The 18135-nt window shown below is 29.9% G+C and overlaps 1 protein-coding gene across 4 annotated transcripts in view; it reads right to left on the bottom strand.

Moving 5' to 3' along the window:
• The window catches only part of LOC110991930, a 36365-nt gene extending 23051 nt beyond the window's left edge, over positions 1-13314 (bottom strand). Inside the window, exons 1-2 of one of the 4 annotated variants that reach the window (XM_022257521.2) lie at positions 13205-13314; positions 6366-6925 (exon numbers count right to left, since the gene is read on the bottom strand). In XM_022257521.2, coding sequence (XP_022113213.2) covers positions 6366-6897 — 532 coding nt within the window. In that variant the 5' untranslated portion in view covers positions 6898-6925; positions 13205-13314. Of the gene's footprint in view, positions 1-6276; positions 6951-13204 lie in introns of those variants that run through there. The other 3 variants (XM_022257523.2, XM_022257522.2, XM_022257526.2) reach the window with 3 other exon arrangements.
• Between the last annotated feature and the right edge of the window lie 4821 nt (positions 13315-18135).

Here is an 18135-nt window from a genome sequence, read left to right as displayed (position 1 = left end):
AAATGGCCCAATGAATTGTAGCAAGCGGCAGTCACTTGGTACTCTCTAAAGTTAAGAATATCTGTCCATAGAATTGATAAAATTCATATTCTAAGAATCCTTTCTTTTAACGTATAGCCAAGTTATGTATTAAATTATGATTATACACAAAAAAATAAGGATTGTTATAATTTCTACTTAACTCGAACTTTAGAACTGAACAAAAAGTTCACAAGCTGCTCAGAACTTCCGTTGCGCAAAAAATAATATGCGTTTAAATTAATGCGTTCGCACTCTGACATAAGATAGGATTTTGCTTAATTTATTACTAATACAGTTAACGACAAAGGAAATCGCACTGTATTATTAATAAAATAAAGTGTAAATTTGAATGTGTACAAAGAGCAGATGTCTTTAAGCTTTTTTGTTCAAATGAACCTGTAAAAGGCATCTGTTTACTATCAATAGTATAGTTGTTTTAGTCAACTTTCATTATGTAAATAAAATATAGTAAAATATTTTTGGATGATGTCGGGCTGATGTGGAATGGAGAAACTAAAACACAAAAGTTAAACAATAAAATTAAAAGCAAAAAGTTAAATAAATTATTAAAATAATTCCTTGTAAATTTATCAATTAAATCTTAAAAGGCCGGCATCGCATTTGCGAGCCCTATGACAATGTGAGTCTAAACTGTTTTTAATATACTATACCGATATATGTAAAATAATTTCGAATTTTATAAAAACTATGTATATTAGGTCTTTTTTAAGGTTTCTAATATTTAATATTTCTACCCTACCACACATCAATCATCTAAGACAGTTTGAAGGCTATATATGTACTCTTGAAAAAACTATTTAAGTATATTATATACTACATAACCCGCCTCTTATTCTGAAGTAGTTGTCAGTTTGTCACTCAGAATGGACAAAAGAAACATGATCTGATTTCACTTATAAGGCCTTGAGTTAAATTATAACAAGCAACATTTTAAAAATTTCATGAAGGCGAGTCTATTCAGATAAATGATTTAGTTTTTATTTTCAATAGGTAGGTCAAATTTGAGTGAGAATTTGGACACCGACGACATAATAAACAAATTATTACCTTAGCCCTAAATATTAAACAAATCATCGCTTTATCACTTAGTGGCATCGATTTAAAAAAAAACAATACATTAATTCATCAATATCGAAATTTGAAGATCTTTTGTCTTGCACTTTAGTTTATTTATTTTTAATTATTATTATAACTATGAAGGTTATGAATATTGTAAATACTGTAAACGGTCTAATTTTGTAATCTATATGTCGCAGCCAACAGAAGCTGAAGCTTTAATAAGCCACTCAATTAATAGCCTGGCCTGTAAACTAAAGGCGCAGTTTAACTAGCGGCCTGAAAGATATTCGCCGAAGCGTTTATTACAACATTTAATCATTTATTATCATTTTACATAAATTATCGATACAAGTCATTTGCCTAGCTGTTTGATAAACTGGCTGCATATTTTCAGGCCGCTAGTTAAACGGCGCCTTTTAGCTAAAATGCTAGGCTGGTAATTGAACGGTTGATTAAGCTAGTTAGCTGTGACATATCTATCTATAATCAATATGAACTGTTACACACAGATCTCAATCTCAAAGATATAAAAACGCTGCGGATTTTATGTGTTTAGTGTCCTGTTTCAAAGAAACCGAATCCAGTTTAATTAAACTTAAAACGAGACCCCAATATCACTTGCTACTTTGTATCATATAACTTTATTCATATTTTTTATGACCACTACAACACAATTTAATACAAATAAAAGCCACATAAACAATAATTAAAATGCATGCAACGTATTTGCGTCCACCGTATTGAGTACCGCAAGCTTTTTGTGGAATTTTAGTGCAAGAAGATAAAAAGCTTTGACATACATTGGATGATCAGATCGTCACAATGTATTAAAGTGCCATCTGGAACGCGAGACTGGCTTGGGGTATCCTAGGATGGGCTATCCGACATGTTGCTGAAGCACAGATCTCAGGTGGAAAAATTATGTCACAGAATGTTCAAATATGTCAGCAACATGAATAACACAAAGGGTGATGCGGATCTCATCGGCCAGCGAATTCTGACTTGCCCATAAATATCATGGAGGATATTTCACGAGTTTTCGCCCAGGCCAAGCGGGAACGCCCAGCCCACTAGACTTAGCTGTGAACAAAGTCACTTTATAGGAACTAACTAATCGCGTTGGTTGATAGACTATTAGTGATTCCATAAATCATGCGCGTTCTTCTCAGAACAAGGCCTCCTGGTAGACTAATGAACGGATGGCGTAAATTTGACTTGCATATGTGTACAAATTGTATTTTAATGAATAAATAACTTATGGATAAGTGTTTAGTTTTTTAAATACTGTGCCAAAAAAACATTCTGAGAATGTTATTAAGAAATTAAATAAAATATCTCAATATTTAATTTCTTAATAACATTTATGTCACAGGCTTTATGTTTCAATTTCTGTGTTTAAAATACAAAAACATACAAATCATAGCTTTTATAAAAATATTAAAGAAAAATATATTAAAGTTGGCGATGGTGGATAAATATTCACAACTTTTCCTTTCCAATAATATGTTGACACAGGCCATTGACAAATATTCAACATACGAATGTCTCAATTAACATAATCTTGAAATAAATTTAAACCGTAAAAAATAATTTCGCATTCGCTAAACGGTTTTATGAAATGAAAGTTGAAATAATATCGTTTTAGTTTTATAATCCGTCAAATATTTCATAATTTATGACTGTCAGGAATTTAATCCTCGACTGTTAGAAAAAGTTAAATTGTTATAAATAGTTAACCTAACAAATTTTGTATTCGTAAATGAAGATAGCGATTGCATAAGTAGATATACTGAACCTCAATGTAGACTGATTTTTAGTTAATTTTGTTTCTTTTATATGAAATAATTATAGAAGTAAAATCAAATATAAATAAGTAAATAAATAAAAATAAGTAAAAAAGACCTTAACATGACCCAGCAGGAAGAGAAAAGAGAGGACATCATCCAGAACCAGAGTAGATGAAGTACAAGACAGCGGAGAAAGATTGGAAACTAGTAGCAAAGATGAGACAAATGAAAGGCTTTTGACTGCGTCAGAGATCGTGTGGTAATATAAAATATAGTTCCATAAATTATTTTTAATCATGTATATAGCTCTCGAATACTGCTATTTTTATTATTATTATAAGTAGTTAAAGCATTTCGTATATCTTTTTGAATTACAAATCAAAAATCTTTTACACACTCAGATTAAGCTTATAACAAACTGGATAATAGGCAAGTGTGATTTTGTACACTGAGACGATTGTCTTTGTGCTAAAACGTCACGAATCTATCAAATCAAAATTTCACTATGAAGTGACATTGACAGTACTTAAGAGGAGATTGCGACTTTTAATGTACATACATCTTACGGTGAACAACACAAGCCGGTTTTTCATCGTAAGAGCAAATATTGATGCCTTAATTAGAGAGAAATATGTGGACTAAATTTAGTAACGTGAACTACTATGTTTATTCCATGTTATACCTGGTAAATAGTAACTGGTCTTTAATATGTGCATAAATGTTTATCGTTATACAAAATTAAATACATTAAATTAAATCCCGTTTTCGCAATAGACTCAAAGTATTTTAATGATGAAAAAGTCAACTTGTCTTCTGTATTCAATCTTGACCATAATATTCCTATTTAAATTCCAAACAGAAATTCACTGTAAGAGTTTGCATGCAAGAATGCAATGTGCAATCTTAATACGCTAAGAAACATTTCTGACGTTTTAAAAACAAATATCGCCAGGTAAGTACTAACGTTAATGAATACGTATATAATAAGTTTATTCAAATTGATTCGTCTCAATAGATAATTAGGTATACATTAGAAACATTGGCGGCTTTAAATACATATTTGTTGTTGATGTCTTCATTAAAAATATTATATGGAATCCTGCTGGACATCCATCGGGACCTCAATTTAAAGGACATCACCACAATTTGACTGAAACTTCATTTCAAAGAACGAAATGCGGCTGATTTTTTAAACAAGTAACCTTATTAACTACAAATAAAATAAAATAAATTGTAAAATTACATTTACTACCATTTCACAAGTCAAGGGCGTAGAGCGGGCAAGAAGAACTGGCAAGAAACTTTCCGCCACTCTTTTCAATCGCCTAGTTTTGAGTCATACAAATTGTTTGAACTGGGGCAAATAAATCCAAGGATTAGGATTATTTAAGCATTCGTCACATTTATAAAAGGCCTTATTAATTTACTTTTAACGAGGGCTTTGAATTTATTTAGCGATAATTCTCTAATTTCGCCTGGGAGTTTGTTGTAATAACGAATACAATTTCCATATAAGTTTCCATATAAGTGGTTTATCTGATCCAATGAAAGCTATAGTAATACATTTTTAATCAGTACTGTTAGAACGTTGCCAGAATAATTAAAAAGGTTGCTAGAGCCTAACACTCCACCAACACTTGAATGGTCAGGCTTTTCAACTTCTTGGCTCCACGGGCCTAGTGAGAATATTGAAAAGGTCAAAACCATTTGAATTACTGACTTAGTGTGAGTGCACGGTAGTCTTAAGTGCTGAACAGTGGTAAGTAAGAAAAATTGTATACAAGCACAAAGAGTCTTCCCCTTAATAGAGGCTAGTAGTCTTATTGGACACTTTTTAACGTTAAATAGGCTTATCCGTAAATTAAGTTAGACTTACATAACTTATTTATGTTAGGCAAGATCGTAATGTTAAATGAATGTGCAGAGCCATTATATTAAAAAAAAGAATCAAAATGTATTTTAAACACGAAAACGACTTTATTTGATCGCTGAACCAATGTTCATGTTGTTTCTTTCATGTATAAAAAGAACATAGCCATAGAGCATAAAATTACCTGCTCCCAAAGGCAGGTCGTCTGTTGTCTATGGCTACGCATCTATTTCTAAATCTCTTAGTATAATTAATACGATTTAAATTCCATTGGATTTAGCTATCAAATTAATATTAAGTCTATTGTTCTACGTTTATGACAACAAAATACTTAAAAATACCAAGTTATTATGATTAATATCGAATATAAAACTGAGAGTCGATAAAATTTTAGTTGTAGATTGACTACGCTGGTATTTATGCATGCTTACGTCCTCGAACTGGTTTTCTATGGGAATATGATTATCTTTTCATCTAATTCCATGTATTAACTTAACTATTCAATCGGATGATTTCACAATGTATGATTAGACGCTGAAACATTACAAATTTAAGTCATTTTAATTCAATGATAGTCATATTTGACTTAATTAAGTTTTGAAAATAGCTTTTTATCTACGTTTATTTATACATAACATTGATCGGTTTGGAGTTTTAATGAAACTGATAAGAACAAGGGTTTGAAATAAATATTACATTTAAAAAATATGTTTTGTTATAAAAATGTTATAAAATTAATTTAAATGTAATACTCGTGTTTACTAAAGGTGTAATTTGGTTATTTATTGAACTTAAAATTGAATCAAGTTTAAAAATCCCACCACATTTTCTCATGCCATGCAATTGCCAAATCAACCCATTATTTTTAATGGATTCAGTTAGGATTCGTGTCTACCTGAGATCTTTTAAATGGGCGGCTTTTAAACGATTATTATGGATACCATGAGTATGCGTTCGCTTACGAAGCCACGCACAGTTTTATATTACATGTATTTTTAGTACTTAAATTAACTACAAATAAAGTACTTATTTTAATGGTATTACGTACTCATTTTCGGTATATTGGGATACAAATATTCACATAAGTTAAAAACCAACCAAACTATTAAAAGACACGTCACAATTTATGTATACAGGATTAACTTTTGTGTCGTAAATAAGGAAAGCTTTGTATCTAGGTTGGTAATTGTCTTGAAGAGAAATAGAGCAATTGCTAAACTGAAATAACTTTCTCAACCTACTCAATATTCTAGTTTTCGTTGAGTATGAGCATTGATCTAATAAAACTTATAAATTGTAAAGACATGTTTATATAGCTCAATTAATAGAATAATTATGCAACATCACTTCCACTTGTCAAATTGGTAGTGTTTATGAATTTTTGGGTTGTGCTTACAATTGACTGACTAAAGTCTAGTCAAATTGATTAATAAGAGCACGCATCCCAAACAGGTATGAGCTTCCAGTAGCGCTCAACTAATATTTGTGTTCAAAAGCAACCTTAAATGAATGACATACCCAAATTTCCTCAGCAATAAACAATCCACAGAAGCACAAAAAAATTAAATAACACACATTTTAATAAAACTTAAAATGTAGACATTCACCTCTTATGGGCGCGGCGCGCGGACTGGCGACGCGCGAGGCAGAACCTGTTTCGAAGAAAAAACTTCCCGCCTCAGCTGTGACCCTTTGCGTGCTTATCATTGCACTAGAATTATTTGTTAACTTCTCGGGAACTAATTGAGCACCCTGAGCCAGACTTAGCCCGTTCGTATGTGGAATTCCGTAGATAGAACCTTTCTGCGTCGCACTTATTACTCGGGGCTCCTGATTTGCGAAGGCGTTGACTTTAAGAATCTCATTTGCCTGCTGTAGAAGTCTACGTTGTATCTGCTCGATTTCGCCTTTAGAAGCACGTGAGTTCTCTGATAGTTCAGCAATGAGTTGATTTACGTTGAAGTCCATTTTGTTCTTATTCTCATTGATAGCGTTGGAGTCGTTAAGTTTTTGCGAGTCGATTACTTTAACAGTCATTTCTGTATTATCTGGGGAAGTAACCACTATAGCTGGTGCTTTGATGACATTGCTTGTTTCTTTAGCTTTACCACGTTTTACTTTTCTGACCGTCTTAGCCATTACATTGTTGAGGTTGTGTTATGAATACCTTGATCATCTCTTTTGTTGCAACGAACTATTGAGGCTCTTAAATTATCAAAATTGGTTTGATAAAAATATGAATATGTTTTATATTTTCCCGTTATAGAAATATGCAGGGCAGATTTGTAATCATGTATATAAAGTTAGTAACGATTTTGTTATATGGTTTGCTATAATAAAAACGGTATTTTATATCGGTTTCGTCACAATTACATTTATTGCATAATCAAAGTTATTTCCAAATGCTATATTTGGAGACGTATGAATTGTAGGTAACAAAGGCGAGTGTCGCCATTGTTGCTGTATTTGGCCGAATGTTACACACATGTTTCTGTTCTATTGTTTAATATAGATAGTATCAAACTTGTATCAATTAATACGCTCAAAAGAACATGTATATATTTTTGTTAAGTTTTAGGTACGTGTTTTGAAGATATATGATTTAAATGTATACATACTCGTCTAATCCTCATAACAGATTCTAGCGAAATAAAAGTTATGAATAAATTTATCTTTTTTTTTATAATACAGGTAGTATTGTTTTTGTCTATACGAAACGTCCTTCTTACTTAGGGGTTTAAATTCCCAAATAAAAAGGATATTAAAGGATTAATCCTCCATGACATCCCCCAGTTTTGGAGTCCAAACTTTAGAATTCTTAAGCACATTTTAGATAGTTTTGTTTGTCTATGATTTTTTATTTCTTGTCCATATCGGTTAGTAAATTGTATGTCTTAAATTCCTTACAAAAGCTTTAACTATATTATGATGTATTTGACACTTTTCTAGTTTCTGTAGACATGCCAATTATAAAGATAGTATCTATAGACGACCACAATATAATTGTGAAGCTACTACTTCTTAATTAATAAGGATTAGTATAGTCTAGATCAAGTTTTAGTATTACCAAAGCTGTAATTTATTGCTTAACCAAATATAGAGATGAATTAAGGCGATGCTTTTAAACAGGTATTTGTTTTTGTAATTTTAATGTGGGTGTATTAAAATAAGTTATACAAGTCATAAAAACTGTATCATTCTCCTAAAAAACATGTAAATTGAATCTATACAAGATATGCCAAAAGTGAATTATATAAAAAGAACCCTTGTTTAATACTATCAGAGCTTAATAGAACAATCTCAAGTTTAGCTTCGGACGTAGAATGTTAATACACTATATACAGTGTTTAAATAATAATACATAATATATGGATAAGCTTAGCTCGTAAACTGCACTGTGTGTATTAGATAGACTTTTAAGCTAGAAGCTATAAACATTTAAAGTAGTATCTATCTCCTCTTAATTTGCATTTCAAAGCTCGTAAAATGCCTCGTTTACCGACTTTGCAATATAAGGTGTGATGTTTATGTTACACACAACATCTTGCATTTTACGTCTGCATGAGACATAACAGGACATCATAGCAATACTTACAATCAAGTCATAAAAATATTTTACTTGAAACGATTATATATTAAATAATCAAAAACTTGGTACAATTACAGAAATGGGACGAATGTTGCTTATTAGAAAACATTATCTGTAATTATGTAACCTATAAGAAAGATATATACTGGATTAATGAATCGGATAGAATTAATGATTTCCCAATTTTGTCGGATTTATCGGTGTTTATAGAAATATTTTCGTGATTAGTTATCAGTTTCGCATCATTCGTAGAAATATAAGTTGTGTGTCAAATTATGTAGTTTTAAGTCTAAATACTGCAGTTAAACACTTTTAAAACCGAAGTGAATTTTAAATTGCATATTTGAAAATTTGACCAATCTCTTTAAGATATACCAAGTTTTTGCCTTCACGTATAACTTCATAGATAATACAAGATCATGAATCATTTCAATTCCTAACACGAGCTTCTTATTAACAGCTCGGAGATAATTATTCAAATGCTTTTAAGGACCCATTAAGAAAGCTTTTACATTTAAATTGCCTAAGAGTAATTATGTTCACGAGTTCTTTAGGTTTTAATATCGTAATAAAATCGAAAGTTTATTTGTTTATATATCATTTTCATATAAGAGATTTTCTTTGTTAATACAGAAACAATTATAAAAATGTGTTTTCTCATTATAACCATTACTTTTATTGGAAACCCAGCTCTTCCATAACAAACTTAATAGTAAATTCCTAGAACATTTTTCTAAATTACACTTTTTTAAACAGTTTATCACTGGCGTAAGGACATATATATAATGTATAGCATGAGGGAGAGAGTGGGTGCATTTTTATAAAAGCTAATACCTAAATAAAAATATGTATATTAGTATTAAGAACTGTATTATATACATATATAAAGATATCTTTAGGCTGATGGTTTTGTTCGATAAAAAATGAAATGCACATAATTACTACGAATCCTAAATGATTTAGTTACCGTAACATAATTATCCATTAAAATATTACAATGATGCATAACATTGGTAGGAGTATAAATTTAATATTACATAAGTCCTACTAATGACCAGTTATAAATAAAATACCTAAAAGATCTCTCATCAAAGTACAATTATACTATTAGTGGCCCTGTATTGATTAAGAAAGTAGTACTCAACAATTTCTAGACCGAAACAGTTGGATTGAACAATACAGGTCTAGTCTATTGTGTAAGTTAATTAATGACGTATCAGAACATTGTTTTTGACCAACTTGCTGAAGTTCCGTTTCTTTGAGGTCAATGTCTTAACTACTTAGGTTTAGTTTTATTTGCAAAATAAGTTAGTATATGATGCTTCTACATTCTTGTTTTAAGATTACTGTCTCCATTGGTTTCTCGAATAAATAATAAAATTTTAATTTATAATGAAGTTTTGTCAAGACTGTATTAAAATTAAAGATAGCCATAGTCCTACTATATGACTGACAACTTTTTCTAATAACTGTAGTAAATATATAGTTACAGTTAGTATCCTATATTGGAAGTATACTTAATCTATATAATTTTCAGAACTAATGCTTTTAAGTGATAGATTATTTAGAGAAAGTTATAAAATGGCGACTGTAATTTTATACCTAGTTTTAAAATTAATGGTATTACAATGGAAATCTAGGCTACATAGAGTTACTTTCAATACAATGAAAATTTTCCGTAAAACATTGAATTGTGTGAATCTTACGTTAGTGAGCGCGTTGAACCCTTTTATATTAGAAAACTGTCATGGTGTAATAGGAATTACGAGAAGTATTAACTATTTATGTTACATTTTGCATGTATAATCCGAGTAATTATATGTAGTATATTAATTATTATAAAATATACTATACTATAATCAAAGTGGTATGAATCATTTCTTATATAATATATAATAAATGATTCATACCACTTTAACAATTATAAATAGTTATAATTTTCACTATTAGTAAGCAAAAGCTAATATCAGTTTCTCTAAGTATTTCTTTTTGAAAATTTTTGTAAAGTTTGTAGAGTTGAAAGGTTTGTTTAAAAGAAAAAAATGTAATTATTTAGCTAGACTAATAACGTGATTATTCGTGACTAAGCCGAATATTTTATGTGTTTATTTGAATGCGTGAAAAGTTACACTTACTTTTATTTTCTGAGATAGTGATTAAAACACTGTAAGAATAAATGTGTAGCAAAAGATTTAAAAGCATTAATTAAGAAGTAAAGTATAAATGTTAACGAACATTTTATTCGTTCGTATTTATTGAGGTCTCGCACGCGATTTCTAACGTATTTTATGTAACCGACTCACTGTTTGTTGATCTTGGGTATTTGATTTCTTACTTGTATAACTTCATTATATTTATCTATACAGTGGCCGCTTGTATTACAGATAATATTGTCTACGATTAGAATAGAGTTAACGTTCATATTATGCTACGAATTCTTGACTAAATTGGAGCGTTTAAAGGACTATATTGTGAAAAAATGGCCTCAAGAACTCATTTTAAGAAAAAGAAAGTACTGTTTCGTCAAAACAATGCACCGTCAATGCACAAATCAATAAAAACGATGCTTCGAATTGCTTCCTTTTTATACTAATTTTCCCCCACCGACGTTTCCCTGTTCTCAGACCTCAAGAGAACTCTCGCTGGACAGATTTTTCTGCCCTGATGAAGAGATCGTCCCCAAAACTGAAGCTTATTTTGAGGCCAAGGACTACTATACTATTAATGTTGTATCAAAGAATTGTATGAGCGCTATAATATTTGTATCCCACTCGAGACTATGGAATAATCAATTGATATTCAACTGAAAAAAAATTGTATCAGTGTTATGTAAATACACAGATACAAATTATAAATTTTCAACCCACCAGTAAATTATTAAATAACACGAATTATACATAATATAATTTATTTGAGTAATATGTGACTTGGTACATGTTTCTAAAGGCTTGTTACAGATCGCGATAATTAAGATGTACACAGACTTCTAGATGTGTAAACTTCTCACAATTTTATCAGTGTAATTATAACGGATAACAAAAATAATTAAAATAAGCAAATTTTAACGAGCGAGGGAATTTCACATGAATTGTACTTGTTGAAAACATCTTGATTCTTTATTAGTTTTGATGCTTTATTCAAAGTAAACTTGTTAATGTAGCGGCCTCTTCAAATTCGGATTGTTAGAAATATAGTTTTAACATTAGTTTGATAGTTTATGTACCTGCATGAAGCGTGGTAGTGGTAAATGATTTTTTTGCAACTCTTTCCCCTTCAGACAATTAACATTTTTGTCAAAGTTCTTTTAAGTTAACATGATCAATGTTAATCACGAATAATGTTTGGTTAGAAAATTACTATATAAATGTGAACATACATTTTTTAAGATATGATGTGTCAATCAGAATACATGTATATTGTATGTAATTAGAATTTATTCTTATAATTTTAAAATGAGCTAAAATTAAAATTGGTTTAAATGGTTTAAAGAATTGGGGGCAAACAATCAGGAGGCTCAATCAGATATTTTAAGCGATACTCATATGGACAGATTTTTTATTAATTTTAAAGAATTTGTACGCTTCCTTGGAGGACCCTAACTCAAATTGGCTCGCAAATACATCCGTGGGTAGCTGCTAGCTATTTCTTTAAATGCGGACTACTAAATAATAAAAATAGAAAATTGATTTCAAGTTTTATCATAGTAAAAACCATTATTTTTTAAATTCTATAATAAAAACTAAGCAAATATTAGCCTCACGTAGATGCAATGTTATGCGTAACCGTTATTGAGTGTCATAATTAGCAAGACCTCGCTAATGTCGTCATTGCGAACACAACATATTCCATATCAAAAATTGCGATACCCATTGTTTTATTGTGAAGGACAGATTAAGTAAAGATTGAGACTGATATTGTTCTCTTATTTCTCAAATATACAGGGTTTTATTATGAAATGTAAGATCATAAACTATAAATTAATTTAAAATCAAAATCATTAGGATATTTAATAGATATATGTACATATTATAATGTGTTTTAATTATCATTATAATTATTCATTATGGTACTGTTTATTTCGTATAGTGACAGATAGAATGTGCATTTATTATTATTATTTTCTATATGTTATCTATACTTGTATTGACACACGTGTTACTCTCCAGGCATAAAAGTTAAACTCTCAGTGGTTTTTATGTCTATGTATAAATTGATAATTGAACGAAAGAAATGTAATTAAAATTTAATATTAAACTATATTAAACATAATAAATTCCGCTCAATATTTTACAATTTTCGTACGATTATTAACTTTTGCATCACACATATTTCAACAATTCGTACGTAATCTTGCTAAACATAACATCATAATGAGCGCTGTTATACAGAGAACGTAACTCCACACTCGGTTGAGTACCATAAACGATCCTCTTAGGTAATTAGCGGAAATAGTAATCTTTATAGAGATTTTTAAATATTTTGTAATCTATGAATATGACCTGTTTAGAGTAGTGGTTTTATTTCTTTATATTTAACATGTTTTAAGTAGATATAGAAATTACTTATTTTATAAGAAATTATATATGTAGTAGTGTAACTCAAATATGTTTGGACATTTTAATAGAATAATGTGACAAATTGTTATCTATTTTGAAGGTGCTTTAATCGTCTGACCGACTTGGAAAGGATGTAATTTATTTTTTGAGACAGAAGTGGGTGGAGTATGAATGTGGGATAAAGTATGATTTATTACTGTTCCTGGTTTATTTTAGTTATTTTATATTTTTAATAGGATTAGAATTACAAAAAATAAGTTAATTTAAGAGCCTCAATGTTTTAAAAAATCTGATAAATTACAATCACTAGTCCTAATTAGCACATGTCACACACTGTTCACATTTCGCACAAAATTAAATTTTCTAAAAAAAAAACTTTAAATGTGCGAAGTGGGCACATAGAGACGCAAGCGCACGAATAAAACTGAGCGTCTCACAAACCACAAACTTTCGTACTGCTCAATACTGTGACGTCGTAGACATGAGAAAAATAGACGGGCATTGTAAAATACATGAAAAATCATTATTGCAACAATGGCGCGTTTTAACACAAATAATTTTATATTTACCTATACAAGTGTTTTTTTTTTCTGTCCATGTATAAATCAGAAATTTAGTCCCCAACGTATTTTTAAAAGTTTCAAATAATGGTAAAAATACATGGACTATTATATATATTTTTACTATTAATTAATCGCAATGTATGTATGGGTATTTTCACAACATTTAAATTTATTTATTTATTCCACTACATTTTTCTACCTTAACAGTTAAGTACTACTAATTCGATAGAACTCCAAAATAATTCCCACACCAATTATCCTACATAAAAACATTAAAAAATTAAACTTATATGCCTAAATCTTATAACTAACATGTTAATTAATCGCAGCCATTATCAGGCCCTTTAACAGTGGCAGGATTGTGTCATTATTACTAGTAAGCATTATTCGTTATAAAAAATAATATATTTTTTTAATAACTAATTATTAGCTGTAATCTTATAAAATACGCAGGCACTTAATTAATGAATTTTCTCGGCCCAAACCTTGTTCCGCTGGAATTCAATCTCCACTCTGACAAATTAAAGTATGTGGCTAATTAAGCATCAGAGGCGGTTAACAAATCAACCTCAAGATGGCTAATTGTCAAAAGTACGGTTAAGGTAATAAAAATTATTGTACTTTTTATCTGTATTAAGATGTATTTACGCTAATTAGAGACGCTGGTGTATTTTTGCCATTTATTTCATATGAATTTAATCCGAGTATTTAATATTATTAAAAGATGATTTTTTTACAAACAGTAGGCTTATAGTCCGTGTTTGGAATCCAGTCTTCCAATACCTTCTCAACTGTTATCTTATTGGTTGTTGCAAATATTGTATGGGAGAAAATAAAATATTATTATTTAATTAAGTATTAAATTGAACTGTTTTTTTGTTTTACTTTCGAACGGCGTGTCTTGGACATTGTTTTAATTAAAAACAAAAGCAATTTTCTTTTAATTTTGGACACGATTTGATTTTTAATTTAAAAATATATTGTCGGCATTTTTAAATATTATTATGATTATCGTGTAGGTTTAAATACTTAGTTAGTTAGAAATAAATATAATTATTATAATTCAATTTATATGAACATTGCCAAACACCCACGCACGATGGAAATGTTTATGTATTGGTGAAAACATTCGTTGTCAAATTTACTTTATTTAATTTATATGGAAGTTCTAAAACTATATAGATCTACATAAATCAGTGCCGTACCGTCTGTCACACGTGGCTGCGTAACATAATGGCACTGGGGTTTGGGTCCAGTGGTCAACGCAACTTGGGGGAAGTTTCTTTAACAGTCGTACAGTCAATTGAACAGGTTCACTTAGATAAAACATCATTTTAATATCTTCAGATTTTCTTATATTAAGAGAATTATGTTAAAATTTTGATGCTAGTCATATGGATTAGTTTAATCATTTGTTCGTTTCTGCCACCACATAGGATAGTAGATCATTGGCCAAGTTTGGAGCAATTAAAAATGCTGTTATTAACTTTGTTGATTCCTATAAATACATATATATGTATTATAAGCCATCAAAAATACAATTAGTATCATTTTAATGTAACTTCCGTAGCCTTGTTATACTCGCACGCTCTACATTTCAGTATATAATGAATAGTACATAATTCTTACATGGGCGTAATTACAAGTCGCCGACCGTAATGTGTTTATAAATATATGTTTGTGTTTTATGTAACTGACGAAAACTATAAATCGTTATTTGTTTTATGTATTTCCTCATCTATGTTATTTGTTATACACATTCAAATATATAATATATTTTAATAGTTAAGGGATTTAGGGAGACTTCTTTAATTGATCTCACATTTTACTTATTTGGCAATATAGGTTTTCTTTGATACTGTGTTTCCATGGAAAGTCCATTGTTAAATTACAACTTAGTGGCAAGAGAAAACGCGGTAGACCGAAGCTGTGTTATTGAGTCAAAAAACTCCAAACAATAGGTGTTCGAACTTGCAAGAAGTACTAGGTAGACTGTGATGTTGAATTGAAAGATACTTGCAGAGCACAGCCATTGATGATGATTATGATATAATGATGACGCTTGTAAGATTCTACGTACTGACTTTATTCACATAAAATAACAAAAAAATATGTTAATGAATTGATATCAGAACTTAAAAAACAATTATTAGGTAACTTAATTCCTAACTATAATATAAACAAGATATAATATGGAAATATACTAGCGAATTATCAAATATTATTGATGACAAAGAAGCCAAACGAAGAGCTTGCCTGTATAAACTATATTATAACTTCCTTTTGACGGAATTGGTATTCTACAATGAATTTAATTTAGAAACATCCAATTTTGATATAGATATTAACATAGATAAGTCTTAAAATATTATATTGAAACCTGAAACCACCTATGCTAAAAAGTAATAATGCAGTTATAATCTTTATACAATATTTATCTCATACAAGTGTTTTGCTTGATAGATCATATATATAATATATAAAAATGGTACGTTAAACTAACGATAACCTCAAATAACAAGTTTAATAATTAGAACGATTCGTACTCTTCGTACTCCACATTTAAATAAGCTTCAGCGAAAGAAGCTCGCCGCGCTTCACAGAGCGTGACGTGGTGTAACAGAATTAATTATCGCGTGCTTACATCATTAATAGCCGGTTTTCATATACCATTTACGACTCCTAAGATAGCTTAATTTATCACTTTTTTATATATTCTAGAAGACCTATATATTTTTGTGTCAAAACTTAATACAATTTTTTAAAACAGACTAAAGAGATCAGACTTCACACTTAAGTTATGAAACAAAAATTTTGGAGGAATCTATAAATATATGACAACAAAAATAAAAATAAATCTCAGAATAGCTTTTGCTGGCTATATAACCTTGGACTTTGAAGGAGGCAACATTAAGAAGCTTGACGCCTTTGAGATGTGGTGTTACCAAAGAACGATAGTAAGCTGGGTCCATACAGACATGAAGAAAAAAGTTCTTCGGCCAAACGATCCCGATCTCACTTTGACCATTGAAAAGAAGAAGATAAGTTACTTGGAACATGTGTTTCGACAGGAACGGTACCGACTTCTTCAAGTCATCATGATGGGCAAGGTCCAGGGGAAAAGACGCGCTTACAAAAGAAGGAAGTCGTTGCTGCGCAATATCAGTGAGTAGCCAGCGTAAAACAGCTGATGCTTTTAATTATTTTCGAAAATTTAAAGGTTTAAAACTTGAACTTCCATAAATATTTGCTGATCATGATTAGCCAAATTTGTCCATCGAGAAAAGAAAAGAACAGCAATTCATTGATATATACATACATATATATTGCTATGCGGCACCAGTGGAGTAAGGATTGGCATAGGAAGCCAGGTAAGACATGAAGTATTTCTCTCAGTAAATTCGCAATAGTTCGCTTTTCCTAATATCACGTATACAAAACACATGTCTACTTTCTTCTACGTTATTCTCTATTGCGATTGGGATTAATTTGTATATTTAATTTAAATTAATTAAAACGAAATATAGTTTTTAATATATAGTATCTTTAATTCCCATTTTTTAAGTGTACTATCAAACAAATATCTGAAACAGTTTGCATATTTTATCTTTATCTCTGGTATATCACTTTTCTATGTACTTTTTAAACTATGTATAAATTAAACGTAAACTTAGGGCCAGTTTTTTGATCCGTAGTTAACTCAACTATTGGTCAAATATCGTTACTAATAGTTAAAATTCAGCAAAATGCGTTTTTTGATCCGTGGTAAGAGTTACTAATGGTCAAATATCTAACCATTAGTCAGAAAAGTTAACTACTCAGTGTAGGAAGGTTAAACAAGATGGCCGCTGGTTATTCATAAAGTAACAGCTGATTGTCACAGAAATCAAGCTATGATAAATACATTTATTATAAGAAAAAGCAAAAAATTGAGTAAATTGTGGTGGAAAGAGCATTTAGAGCGTGGAAAAGAAGGATCCCTGCATAGGGTCACAATTAAGGGTGGCTTTAAAAAATGTACCTACAGGCTATCATTGTTGTATATTGCATAATATATTTATATAAAAGAGGGAATATCTGCCGAAAGACGATGGAAATTCCACACTTTACCTTCCATAGCAGAGATTTAGCAGAGCATTAGAATCATTACTAGCTACAGAACCGCGGTAGTAAATGATGAAGTATATTAATAAATAATATTAAATTCATCATGTATTTAAAAGCCTATAATATTAACTCATATGTAACGTACTTGCAATGAACTACAGCTATACATAAGTAAGCGACCTAGGATGTTCTTTAGGACTTTCTATTACATATATGAGTTAGCATCAATCTACTTTATTACAAGACAATTTAAATAAAACATGTAACTAAATTAATAAAATGTTTAATTATAACATAAATACAAACAATTTTTATTAAAAAAAAAACAAGACAATATTACAATACCATTACCAGTCATGCAGTTTGAAAAGGTAAACTGTTTATGGTTAAAAGTTGAAATAACTAGAATTTTAGCACAGCATTAGAATTATTACTAGCTACAGAACCGCGGTAGTAAATAATGAAGTATATTAATAAATAATATTAAATTCATCATGTATTTAAAAGCCTATAATATTAACTCATATGTTACCTACATACTTGCAATGAACTACAGCTATAC

Source organism: Pieris rapae, chromosome 19 (genome assembly GCF_905147795.1).
Source record: "Pieris rapae chromosome 19, ilPieRapa1.1, whole genome shotgun sequence".
Taxonomy (NCBI): domain Eukaryota; kingdom Metazoa; phylum Arthropoda; class Insecta; order Lepidoptera; family Pieridae; genus Pieris; species Pieris rapae.
This window is presented reverse-complemented; position numbering and strand designations above follow the sequence as displayed.